The following is a 13,287-nucleotide window of genomic DNA, read 5'->3' as shown; positions in this document are numbered from 1 at the left end:
ATGGTGTTATGAATGTCAGCTCCTCCAGTTGGATGCTTTAGACTTTGGTGGTTATTCTATGCCAGTCACATCTCAGGAGGGGTGTTAAAAGAAAGAGCTGAGGTAGGGGAGGGGGCAGAGCTACAGACCGCCCAGGGAGGGTGTCCCCAGGGAGCACCTGGGAAATGGGAGGAGCCAGGCCGTCCCTAAACAGGACCCCAAGTGTGGTCCTAGACACAGGTGGGTGGGGGAAACGGTGATGGGAGATGGGCTGGTCCTCCCCCCTCCTCTGGTTGTTTTCTGCTCCCTTGGGGTCGGCTCCTCAGTGAGGAAGAGGCCAGGCAGTGGGTGGTACTGACTTGAGAGGGAAGATGCAACCAGGGGCCGCCTTACTTGGGAAAATGGTGAGAATGGGCCCCAGGCATGCGGTTGTGTGTCAGCCTGCTGGGCACAGTGCGTTGCTTTCCCCATTGACCTTTAGCTTCAGGTGCCCCTGTAGAGAAGGTAGACGGGGGTTTAGCCTGGAGTGGGGCCTGGTCTGGTGAGTACGAGGCAGAGCAGGCAGGGAGAGATGGGGATGGTCTTGGGGGGGTTGTAGGTACAGACGAGGTATCCACAGCTGTGGCCCAGCCGCCAGCCCCCGGCCTGCTGCCTGTCTTGGTGTTACTAGAACACAGCCACCTTCACGTGTGCGTGAATGTTGGTGGCTGCTTGTGCCTGGCAGCCAAGCTGAGTAGCTGTGGCCGAGACCTATGGCCTACAGGACTCAAGTGTTTATTCTCGGATTCTTCACAGAGGACGTTTCATGACCTGTGGTTTGACCGTGGAATCTAAGGCTGGAGAGAGTGGGCAGGGATGTAAGGGAGCTGATGGATAAAGAAAAAGTACAGGGAGTAGATGGGAGTTTTCAGAGGTCAGAACAGGCTTTGGAGCGGGAGTTCAGGAATAAACGAGTGAGCAACCAGAAAATGAAAAGCAAAGGGTGTAAGTATCCCCAAAGAGCTCCTGTGCGTGGGCCGCGGATAGCAGGCTGGGAACCAGAGCACATCATGTGCTCCGTGGGTAGTTACTAGGCATCAGGTACGTGAAGGTTCCAAAGGTCAGTGAGCACAGGGTATAGGGCCTGGCGTTGGGAGTCGTCACAGGATCAAGACGGGAGGTCCAGCAGAGGGAGACCAATGTCAAAGCGGGGCTGCCGTGGGTGTGAGGACAGTTTTGTCTGAATGGTTTATGAAGGCTGCTGTTTCAATGTGAATTTTCTTTCTTAAGCCTGTCCTAAAGTTTCTGAATGAATGAACTCCCTGCTTTCTCTATGGAAGTTGAGGATGAGTATTGGCTAATTTCTGAGCCAAATGCTTCTACTCCTTCAGTTTTCTTAAGGATATTTTATGACAACCAGATGGGCTTTTTTTTTCCCCTCAGTGCACCCATTGATTTTAAGAATAAATGAAATTGCATCTTCAAAATACGTCCTACCTGGAACAGTATACTCTCACAAACTCCCCCTGGGAGATTGGTGTCTCTTTTTGCTTTTGTAAATGTATTTTGTCCTAGTTATGTTTTATTCCAGTTCCTAAAACTTGTCACAAGAGAAATTTATACTCCGCCTTAAGCATTACTTTCTTTGGAAAGTGTGCAAAGATGGACCCATTGCTTGAGGAGATCCACCATTAGAAGTGCACGCTGAGCCATTGTGAGGCTCCCTACGAGGGGTTGAGGGCTGCGTGGTGCACAGGAGGATGCGTGGTGCACTGCACAACAGTCTGGTGGCAGGCTTTCCTGGAAGCTCACCGGGGAGCTGAAACGTGCCGTCGTGGTTTTGCCGGGTGGTCACCAATGCGACCATCCTGAGTTCTGGCTCCACATCTGATGAACTGTGCACTTTAACTGATGTAACTCTTCAGCCGCCTCCTCTGTAGAGTCGAGAAGACGGCCCTGCCTTGCAGGGAGTGAGGGGCCTTCGATGGCCCTGCCAGGGCCCGGCACGCGGATACCCCGTCACTGCTGCTGATGGTTGTGACTGCCATCTGTTTCTGCCCCACGGGTCCCACTTTGAGCTGCCCTCCTCCCAAGCTGTCACGGCGGTCGTGCTCGAGCTGAATCCAGGAGCGGTTACTTCTGCGTACAGGAATGCGTCTCTGAATAGCCCTCAGAAATGCTCCTAACAGAAAAACTGAGCACCATAAACAGTAGTTTATAAACTATGAAATTCTCTCAAGCTCCACGTGATTCCTGGTGATCGAGCGGAGTCACCCCGTTCTCAAATACCCCGAGAACCCCCTCCTCTCTGGCCTTCCGACGAGGCTGCCTTCCTCTGTTTGTAACTTTTCTGGTCTTGTCTTCCCAGTAATTGTCATGCCAATCTGTTCTCCGTTCTATTTGTGACGGCCCGTGCTGGCAGAGAAGCTGCCCGAATGAGTGAGCGGAATTTTCTCTCCTGCGGCCCAGCCCAGCTGGCGAGCCGCGTCTCCACGGTGGGCGGGGGGCTGGCTCCGTCTCTTCCCTCACCCCCTCTGCAGCCGCTCCTTCTCTCCAGCCCCATCCTCGTATGGGCCGAGGGCTCATCTTCTGACCTTCCGAAAGCTCCCTCCCTTCTGCCTCCGCTCATACTTACGCATTCCCTGTCTTTTTCACCTGCAGTTGGATTAGAGGGCAGGATAGTCTATAAGGAAGCTGTGGAGTGGCTTTTGTAGTATTTTTTGTGCTTGAAGATGATAGGTTTTTGAGGTTTCTTTGAAGTTTTGAGGCCTGTGTCCAAAAAGGAGGTGCATTTCAGATCTAATTTTCAGCTTTTTTTTGCTAAGTGCATATCCTAGATCCTTCTAGCCCAAAGATGTGGCAGATTTATATGTTCATGGATTATCTTGGGTTGGTTCCCATTTTCAAGCCAAGAAAACGGACGTTCATAGGGTTGTGTGACTTGCTCAGATTTACTCAGTGTGGTGGGAAGGAGACCTATATCTTCATAGCGTATGATTCAAAGGAAGATGCCTCCACCCTCTGCTTCTCCTGTCTAGAATTTATGCACGAATCCACGTGTGCCCCTTCTGGTGTCTCCCGTCTGGATCAGCCACTGTTGGTGGATGCTTCCATTTCTGGTCATGGCTGGCTGTGGGCCCCCCTGGTCCTGCCAGNAGCAGTGTGTTCGTGTGAAAAAGGACTCCTCTCTTTCTTTCTTTCTTTCTTTCTTTCTTTTTTTTTATGTTTTTTATTTATTCCTGAGAGAGAGAGACACTGTGAGCAGGGGAGGGTCAGAGAGAGTGGGAGACCCAGAATCTGAAGCAGCTCCAGGCTCTGAGCTGTCAGCACAGAGCCCGATGCAGAGCTCGAACCCACGAACTGTGAGATCATGACCTGAGCCTAAGTCGGATGCTTAACCAACTGAGCCACCCAGGCGCCCCAAAGGACTCCTATTTCCACAGTAGAAAAGAATCTGTGTCCTTTGGGAGCTAGTGATGGTTGTGTAATTTGCTGATGATGGGAACTTTCCCTGGGGAAGAGGAGAATACGCTGTGTCCCAGGCTGTGTGTGAGTCAGAGTGACAGTGCTCGCATTTAAAATACTTCTGAGGGGCGCCTGGGTGGCTCAGTCGGTTAAATGGCTGACTTCTGCTCAAGTCATGATCTTATGGCTCAAAGGCTCGTGAGTTTGAGCCCTGCGTCAGGCTCTGTGCTGGCAGCTCAGAGCCTGGAGCCTGTTTCAGATTCTGTCTCCCTCTCTCTCTGCCTCTTCCCTGCTCATGCTCTGTCTCTCTCTCTCTCAAAAATAAATAAACATTAAATAAAATAAAAGAATACTTTCGGGCACCTGGCCTTGCCTCAGGAGAAGATGACTTAGGGGCTGCGTGACTGTCCGGCACCTTGGGCACCACGCTGGCTCACAGGCCTCACCTGACCTAGTGTCCCGGGCCGGGTGCTGACAAGTGTGGGGCTTATGTGTTGTGTGTCTGTGTTCAGAACGCTAGCCCCTCGCAGGCCCGTGGTGTAGTGAGAGGTTTTCTAGATGATGCCCACGGTACTGGGAGAGCGGGGAGGGGAAGCTCCTTCGACCGACCGGAACAGCTGTGGGCTGGGACTCTGCCTGATGGGATTTTCGCCTACCCAGGAGTTGATGGTTGACTGACTGTGACTTTGGGGTGATGGGATTATTGGTGAACGTGGTGTGCAAATGCATCAGTATCACATCTGACCCTGTAGCATAGTCATTGACTTAATATCAACTGAGAATTTATGATTTGCTAGAGCCTGTGTGAGCTACTATAGGGGACAGAGGAGTGAAGCAAGAATTGTGTCTTCAAGGAGTCTCCAGTCCACTAAGGGAGCTAAGACACGTACGTAAGTTGCTCTGATAATAATACATGGTTTTGTTGAACCCTTGCCAGGTGCCCGGCATTGTGACAAACACTTGATATGTAGTAACTCGTTCTTGCAGAGAATCATGCACTTTACGCATTCAGGTCCTTCCCATTTTAGGGCTGAAAAATTGAAAGCTCAGAGTTGAAGTAACTTGGTAAAGATGACTCCGCCAGCAGCTTCCGGCCTCTATGCCTTCCGTCTTCCTGGACACGGGACCACATGCAGTAGGCCCGGGCCTCGGGTAGACAGGTCGCTGGACTCTGAGGAAGAGTCCTTGCTTTCGGCCACAGTGATGAGGGGACACGTGATGGAACAGGCAGCATGTGAGCTAACAGTGGGACGTGAGGAGACACAGAGATGGAGGTCAGAGGAACGGGAATTGGAGAAGCACAGACATGAGAAAACACGGGGGGGGGGGGAATAGGGGAGATGAGGAGTGGATTCTGGCAGAATTGCCAGAATCCGGTTGGAAGGACCGACCTACTTCACAGCTGGGCTGTGGCCCCTGTGAGCCTCCTTTATTTCCTGTCTGCCCTTCACTTACGGGGTCCTCTTCTGAGGCCTCCCCTGAAGCTTCTGGGACTTCCTTCCACTCTGCTTGGGGGACACCAAATGCCGGTGTTCTTCTTACTTGGTCCTGGGAGTTTGTCAGAGGCTCTGCCCCGGTTCTCAACTTCTCCGTCAACTCTTCTGGAATCTGCAGGCACCCTGAGGTGTGTAAGGAAATTTAATGCCACCTCCTGTCTCTCTGTTTTTTCCTTCTGCCAGATCATGGCCCTGTGGTTACTCGCTGCCTTGCTAGTTCTCCAGCACCTTGAGGAGATTTTAAAGCTATTGTGTGTTCTGTATTGTTCTCCGTGGCTGAGTTGGTCTGAATTGTCTAGCCTGCTGTCTGCAGAAGTAATGCCCCGATACTCACTTTGTCCCTGTCCCGTCCGAGCTCTCGGTGGGACCCAACCATCCAAGTTGCTAAATGGATAGTCCCCTGGTGTGGGGTAGCATGTCCCCGCATCAGTTATTGCCACTCTGACCTTGGGGAGGTTGTTATTCATGGCTCTTCCTTAAGATGGGAGCGAGTTTACAAGCTACAAAATACCTTACAGACAGGCATTGGCATCTGACCCACCTCACTTTCTGCCATTTGTTCTCCCCTTGTGTCTGTTCTCCTGTATCTTAAGCCAAAATTAGTAGTAGTTTTCAGTTCTCACCCACGTGGGCTCTGGTAACTTGTTCTAGGAGCCCGGTCTACACTAGAGGTCTCTTGTACTTGACACACTTACGAGTACCCTGTGCATGCCAGCTGGTTTGTTACCCAACTCCAGCTACTCAAAATTTACCTAACAGGACACCATTTCTCTATGTTCTTAAATAATAAAACTATTGTTCAGTAAACTCACTAATTCAGCTGGGGTCTTCTTAGCTCACTGGGAACTTGTTTCCAGCAACAGTTACTTAAGGTATCTATCACCTCAGACCTGTCCATAGAAATAGACTTGTTTGCAAATGGAACAGTGTCCCAGAAAGTAGAAGGCCAGGCACACTTCCATGTGACAATTCAGACCAACTGACCCTACCTGAATAAATCGTTAAAATTTTTTGAAAATAAAAATAGAATTGTGTTTTTAAAACTTTTTATGGTGAAATTAGATACAGATTCTGGAGGTGAGTGGGGGTTGGGTGACATAGGTGAAGGGGATCAGGGGCACATGAATCTTGAGCCCTGAGTGGTATATAGAATTGTTGAATCCTATATTGTTCACCTGGAACTCATAACACTATGTTAATTATACGGGAATTAAAGATGATATAATGATATAAATGATGAAATGCTATAAATGCTGTAAAACAAATACGTAATCTGATGAATTGTTACAAGGTAACACTCTTCTAACTCTGACCTGAATCAAATTCTAGAGCTTCACCAGCCAGGTAGCCTCTCCTGTGCCCCATCTTTACCCCCAAAGGAAACACCATCTTGATTTTTCATCACCACTTAGTCTTGCTTGCTTACAGGCTCAGCACATGAGTATATGTCCCTACATAGCATAGTTGATTGTTACCCATTTATTTAAGTTTCTCTTAATGTGCAGGTATCCCCACTCTTTCCTTTTCCTAGTAATTAATTTGCTGAAGAAGCTGGGACATCCGGCCTGAGGAGGCTTCCGCAGCATGGGCTTCTTGCTTGTGCGCTTGTGGTGCCCTTTAATGTGTTCTTCTGTCCCCCCGCGTTTCCTGAAAATGGGCAGCTTGACCGGTTCATCTCTGACCCTTTTGGCAAGTGGTGGTCTTGTGTTCTCACGTCAGGAGACCAGGGGTGTCCAGTTGTTTCTCTTGTTGTGATGTTAGTAATTGCTGGTGCTCATTGTGAAGATCAGTGGTTCTCAACCAGGGATGATTTTGGACCCACTCTCTTTTCCAGGGGACGTGTGGCAATTGTTGGTTACAACTTGGGAGGAGGTTGCTACTGGCCTCTTGTGCATAGAGGCCCGAGATGCTGCTACACATCGCGCATGCACAGCGCAGCCTCCAACAGACAGAATTGTCTGGCCCCACATCTCAGTGTTGAGGTTGAAAAATCCTGGACTGGGGGGTTGTAAAATAGGGTTCCAGTTTTATCACTTCCTTTTCATTTTGTTAGAATACTTTTATACAGATACACGCTGCCTCGTCATGGCATTATCAAGTCGTACAGTTCATAAAACAGAGTTTAAATACTCGATTCTCTGATTTACCAGTTTTCAGGAAAATCAAGATTCTTCTCCTCCACAGGTGGCCGTGGACTTAAAAAACAAATGACAATGAACACACGGATTAAATGTGGATTTAACTTTTTTAATGTTTGATTTATTTATTTATTTATATTTGGTGTTTTTGGGGGAGAGAGAGAGAGCATGAGCAAGGGCAGGGCAGAGAGAGGGGAGCAGTGGACCGGGGAACAAAGTGGGCTCCACACCGACAGCAGCAGGCTCGATGTGGGGCTTGAACTCACAAACCGTGAGATCGTGACCTGAGCTGAAGTCAGACAGGTCAACTGACTGAGCCACCCAGGTGCCCTGTATTGTGGATTTAAATTGGGATCTGTTAAGTACAGATTTAAACCTACCTGAAGGGTATCCATCAGTTGCAATTACTGTAACTTCAAGTTTCAATTGTGTCTTGAGTCGGCGGGAGCTTCTCCAGATGGTGCAGAGGCCTTTGACACAACCCTAGTCATCTTAGTGTTTCCATGTTCTGGCGTAGAACTAGCTCTCCAAACTTACCTCTACGTTTCCTGATGCTGACTTGGCATCATCCGTTTCTTTGAGAAGCCCCGACAGCTTTTCCCTAAAAGTGAGCCAGTGAGGGGCGCCTGGGTGGCTTAGTCGGTTAAGCGTCCGACTTTCACTTAGGTCATGATCTCACGGTTCGTGGGTTCGAGCCCCGCGTCGGGCTCTGTGCTGACTGCCAGCTCAGAGCCTGGAGCCTGTTTCAGTCTGTGACTCCCTCTCTCTGACCCTCCCCTGCTCACGCTGTCTCTCTCTCTCTCTCCTAGAAATAAAAAAAAAAAAAAAAAAATGAAAGTGAGCCAGTGAGAACTCAAGACCATGCTCATCATGTTGTGCCGGTGATTGTTTCTAAGTCTTTACTGGGGACAGAGCTGGTTACAGATACACATGTACACTTGTTTACTTTCTTTTTGTTCGAAACTGATACCTGAATTCAAGTTCGGGGCAACAGGTTTTAAAATATTCCATATTCTGTATGTGCTAACAACATCCTAAAATTTCACTTCTAGACGGAATCAGTGTGAGCGGCTTTCCACTGTGCAGTCCCTTTCGACAGGTCGTTCGGCCTCGAGTGGAGAGCAAGCCTGCGAACGCCCCCGAAGGCGGCAAGCCGGGAGACCCGAGCCACGTGAAGGTGAGTCCCCCCTGCACAGGCTCCGTCTGCTCGGCGGCTTGGTCCTCTCAGTTTCGGCCACGCCTTTTTGGAGGCAGAATGTTGAGTGCTGTTGAGAAAGGAAAGGAAGAGAATCGTGTTGGTGGAAAGCTGGTTCCTCGGTAGTTTTCAGCGTGGAATGTTGTGGAAAAGCTGTAACAGCGGAGCTTGTGTGATTGTATTGTTGCTAACTTTCATTTCACGAAACACTGGGAGTTTGGGGGTTGAGTCAAGGAGTGCAGTGATGAAAGCAGAATATTTCCTACCTTTTTCCTGTTTGTTTGAAAACTGCATTTATTGAACAGTCATTCTCTGTATTCATCCTCTGAACTCAGTCTTTTGGCAACCAACCACCATTTGGTTCCTAAGTGCTGGGGAAGCCAAAATGAATACACAGTAGCAGTGCAGAGGTGCCAGCGACTTCTGGCGGAGCAGAGACGGCTGTTTGCCAGTAGCCCTAGGAGACGTCTGAGCTCGAGCTTGGAGTTTCGGGTCCACAGCATTTGGGAAAGCCGTTTGTCCGCACCTGCCCAGGGTCAAGGTGTGGTGAGCGCACCGAAGGTCTTCGCAGCCACGGCGGGGGTGTGGGGGTGGTGGTGCAGGCAGCTGGGTCACCAGAACAGCTTGTCAAGTAAGCATGTGTTGAGGCCCAGCCTCGTGGGTACTGCATACAGTCTTGATGCCAGCATTTGGGGGGCTTGACTGATGGGACCCATCTTCCGAGCTTGGCCAAGCTGGTAGTGAGTCCGTGGTATGGAGAATCGTGAGCATGGATGCTCCCTGAGGAGAGGTTGGGGCGAGGGGGAAACCAGCTGCTTTTGGTTGACAGGGGTCCTGTCGTGGATGGAAGTCACAAGGAGTTGGGTTTCAGGGAGCAGTCTTCTCCACTGACAGCCCTGACATAGAGCCAGTGGTGTCTGATGTACCTGGGAGCTGCCCAGCACCTGGCGCACGCCGAGAGGCGGCCTGTGTACCTGGGAGCTACCCTGTGTCTGGCTCACGCCCAGAGGCGGCCGGGGTACCTGGGAACTGCCCTGTGTCTGGCGCACGCCCAGAGGCGGCCGGGGTACCTGGGAACTGCCCTGTGTCTGGCGCACGCCCAGAGGGGGCCGGTGTACCTGGGAACTGCCCTGTGTCTGGCGCACGCCCAGAGGCGGCCGGGGTACCTGGGAACTGCCCTGTGTCTGGCGCACGCCCAGAGGCGGCCGGTGTAGCTGGGAACTGCCATGTGTCTGGCTCATGCCCAGAGGCAGCTAGTGTACCTGGGAACTGCCCTGTATCTGGCGCACGCCCATAGGCGGCTGGTGTACCTGGGAACTGCATTGTGTCTGGCGCATGCCCAGAGGCGGCTGGTGTACCTGGGAACTGCCCTGTGTCTGGCACATGCCCAGAGGGGGCCGGTGTACTTGGGAACTGCCCTGTGTCTGGCGCACGCCCAGAGGTGGCTGCTGTACCTGGGAACTGCCTGTGTCTGGCGCACGCCCAGAGGCGGCGGTATAGCTGGGAGCTGTCCAGCGCCTGGCACACACACACCGTAGCTTGCCTGCGGTGTCAGGCTCCTCTGGGAGCCAGGGGACTGGGATGTGGGAAGATGCTTCCCAGTACGGGAAGGAAGGCACCAAGGGGTGGTGGAACCGCAGGGCATGGGATGCTGTTGGGGGTAGTTTGTGGCACAGAGCGATGGAGAAGCTGCAGCAGTGATGTCCTCGTGGGTCCTTGGGTGTGACGACTCCTGCGGTCTCCTGATGGCCAGCCTGGGGCTGTTGTCAGTTCTCCTTCTTGCCCAGGCCCCCGAGGACCGGCACTTCCCTCTGTAGCTCTGCCCCGCCGCCACTTGGCTGTCCCCATGGGAAAGAGTCTTGGAGTTGAGGGCAGAACCTCAGAATCTCCGAGGCCTTTGTTCAAAGTCTGTTGGGTAACGGTGGCTGCGGCATCAATCCTGTTTTCTTGGATTGAGTGATGCAAGGCTGGATGCGCTGTAGTTCTTGGGTGATAAGTGTGTATGGACGTAAGATGAGCGTAAGCGTATGTAAATGGAATTGCCAAGCTGTAATTACCATTTGCTGTGTGCAGCCTGTGTGTCAGGTCCTTGTGAGAGTGCAAATGGACAAGTGCTACACAACGTTTTGAGTAGGTGGTCTCCTCCAAAGAGAGAACCGTGGCTCTGAGCTGATGACCCCAGCAGTGCCCCGCTCCAGTCCCTGTCCATTGCACTGGGACACCTTTCTTTGTGCCTTTTCCTGAATTTTACTTGAAAACAAAGTCCCAATGCCTCTTTTAAAAAATTTTAATTCCAGGGGCTCCTGGGTGGCTCAGTCAGTTAAATGTCAGCTCAGGTCATGATCTCCGAGTTTGTGGGTTCGAACCCTGCACTGGGCTCTGTGCTGACAGTTCAGAGCCTGGAGCCTGCTTTGGATTCTGGGTCTCTCTCCCTCTCTACCCCTTCCTCCTCTCATGCTCTGTCTCTCTCTCTCAAAAATAAACATTTTTAAAAAAAATAAAAAACTTAAAATATGTAATTCCAGTGTAGTTAACATACAACGTAATATGAATTTCAGATGTACAGTATAGTGATTCAACAATTCCAAACAACACCTGGTTCTCTTCAGGACAAGTACACTCCTGATCTCCATCCCCTACTTCCCTATCCCATCTGGTGACCATCAGTGTGTTCTGTCTAGTTAAAAGAGTCAGCTTCTTGGTTTGACTCTTTTTTTTTTTCCTTTGCTCATTTTGTTTCTTAAATTTTACATATGAGTGTAATCATATGGTATTTGTTTTTGTCTGGCTTCACTTAGCGTTACACTCGGTAGCTCTATACATGTTGTTGCAAGTGGCAAGATGTCATTCTTTTTAATGGCTAATATTCCATTGTGTATCTATGCATCTTTATCGATTCATCAGTCAGCAGACACTTGGGTTGCTTCCATAATTTGACTATTGTTGATAATACTGCTATAAACATTGGGGTGCATGTATCCCTTTGAATTAGTGTTTTTGTATTTTTTGGGTAAATACCAAAAAATTCCTGGATTATAAGGTGTTCAGTTTTTAGCTTTCTGAGGAACCTCCATATGGTTTTACAGAGCGGCTGCACCAGTTTGCATTCCCACCAACAGTGCATGTGAGTTCGCCTTTTTCCACATCCTCACTAACACGTATCATTTCTTGTGTTGTTGACTTTAGCCATTCTGACAGGTGTGAGATGATACCTCATGCCCATTTTGATTTGCATCTCTGTGATGATGAGGGATATTGAGTATTTTTTTTGTTACCGAGATGCCTATGACATTTTAATTACATCTGTGATCATAAAGTAATGTGTTCTGTAGGAACCAGAAACAGATGGAATTAAATAAACTATATACCTTTGCTTTTGGTGCTAAAGAGATTTTACCAGGCATTTATAAGGATGGGGTAACAGATTATTGACTAGAAGACTAACATGAAAGCATGAACTAAATTTCTAAGGTGAGTGGAGAAAATGAGACTGAAATATGACCTTGAGCTTTGGAGTCCAGGAAAAATGGACTATAAGGCACAATAGTGACTGCTAAGAAGCCTATACTAACTTCCTGTTTACAACGTAATGATTGAAGATGGCTGAGCAGAGGGTCCTGGGCTCCCCACTCTGACAGACACAGCAAGGCTGCAGCTACACATGGCGCAATTCTCTCTGAGAGTGACCTCAACACAGGTCAACGGGTTCTCCATAGCCGAACACAAAGAGGCTGCCACTCTGAAATGTGATGGGGAATCAAATTCCTACAGGGGTACTCGCAGTTGGAAGGGATATACTAGGTGTGGAGGTCCTACCTGGGACTGAGGGATCAAGCCCCACATTGGGTGCATCCTGCCCTGCCCTGGGGATGACAAGCCCCCATGACCTATGCGTTTGAAAATCAATGTGTCGTAACTCCAGCAAAAGCAGAGAGCTATAGAAAATCCAGTCTTGACCCTGAAAGGGCCTGTGGGCTGTATCCCTGGGTCACGGGGACCGCTCCGAAGTTGCATTTTCAGAAGCACATGTACCATAGCTGAAGGAGGGCTGTTCGCTACTTGTAGGGTATGTGCTAGAGGGACTGGGGTCTGTAGGAAGCTTCCCTAGGAAAGGAGGTGCTGAACACGTGTAGCCTTCCAAGCAGACGCAGATTCGCGCACCCTCCATCTATCTCGCTAGCAATGCTTGCTTCTTCCTGGTGTTCCCTGTGGACTCCCTCCGCCCCATCCACCTACCCCTGTGGGGGCCCCTTCCAGGTGGCTCCCAACCTGCTGTATCTATCTGGCAGGTGGCCTGAGACAGGACCGGCTCTTCCCAAAGGGGTCCTGCCTCCGGAGGAGGGGAGATGGCTGCACCCACCAGCGTACTCGCAGCAGCTACAGCCAGGCCTCTGAGCCATTCCTGCCCACAGGCGTGCTCGCAGCAGTCACCGCTCGGCCACAGCAGGACGATGTGTGCAGTCAACACAAGGGACACGCCTGGGGCACTCANGGTGAACGCACTTCTGGGCCCTCCGGGGATGACTTCTCCACAAAGCCTCTACTTTCAAGATCAGGAGACAATGTAAGTGATCAACCTAACACGTAGAAACAAGCACCAACAAAATGAGGAGATGGGAATATGTTCCAGACAAAAGAGCAAGACAAAATCTCAAAGAACTAAACAAAGCAGTTAGAAGCAACATACCTCATGAAGAGTTCAAAATAATGTTGAAGACCCTCCCCGAACTGAGACAAGCCAAGGAACTCCATGAGAACTTGACTAAAGATACAGAAAATAGACAACCAGTCAGAGCTTGACTAAGGAACCCCAGTGAAAGATGTGTGGCAGGACCCACTGTAGATGAGACGGTGCAGACGATCTGTGATCTGGTAGGCGGGGGATGGGAAAGCAAGCAGGCTGAACTGCCAAAAGAAAGCAATTTTAAAAAATGAGGGTGGTTGAAGGAAGGGACCTCTGGAATAATGCCAGATGCGCTAACATCGCCATTGTATGTTTCCTGGNGGGGGGGGGGGGAACACATTTTTGAAGAAA

General features: G+C 50.1%; 1 protein-coding gene across 2 annotated transcripts in view; it reads left to right on the top strand.

Moving 5' to 3' along the window:
• The window catches only part of TRAPPC9 (trafficking protein particle complex subunit 9), a 544,285-nt gene that overhangs the window by 162,114 nt on the left and 368,884 nt on the right, over positions 1-13,287 (top strand). For both annotated transcript variants that reach the window (XM_077749979.1, XM_077749978.1), the window contains one exon: positions 8,110-8,234. In XM_077749979.1, the coding sequence (XP_077606105.1) occupies positions 8,110-8,234 (125 nt within the window). The remainder of the gene's footprint in view (positions 1-8,109; positions 8,235-13,287) is intronic.

The sequence above is a fragment of the Crocuta crocuta genome, unplaced genomic scaffold (assembly GCF_008692635.1).
Source record: "Crocuta crocuta isolate KB4526 unplaced genomic scaffold, BGI_CrCroc_1.0 scaffold119, whole genome shotgun sequence".
In the NCBI taxonomy this organism is placed as follows: Eukaryota; Metazoa; Chordata; class Mammalia; order Carnivora; family Hyaenidae; genus Crocuta; species Crocuta crocuta.
This window is presented reverse-complemented; position numbering and strand designations above follow the sequence as displayed.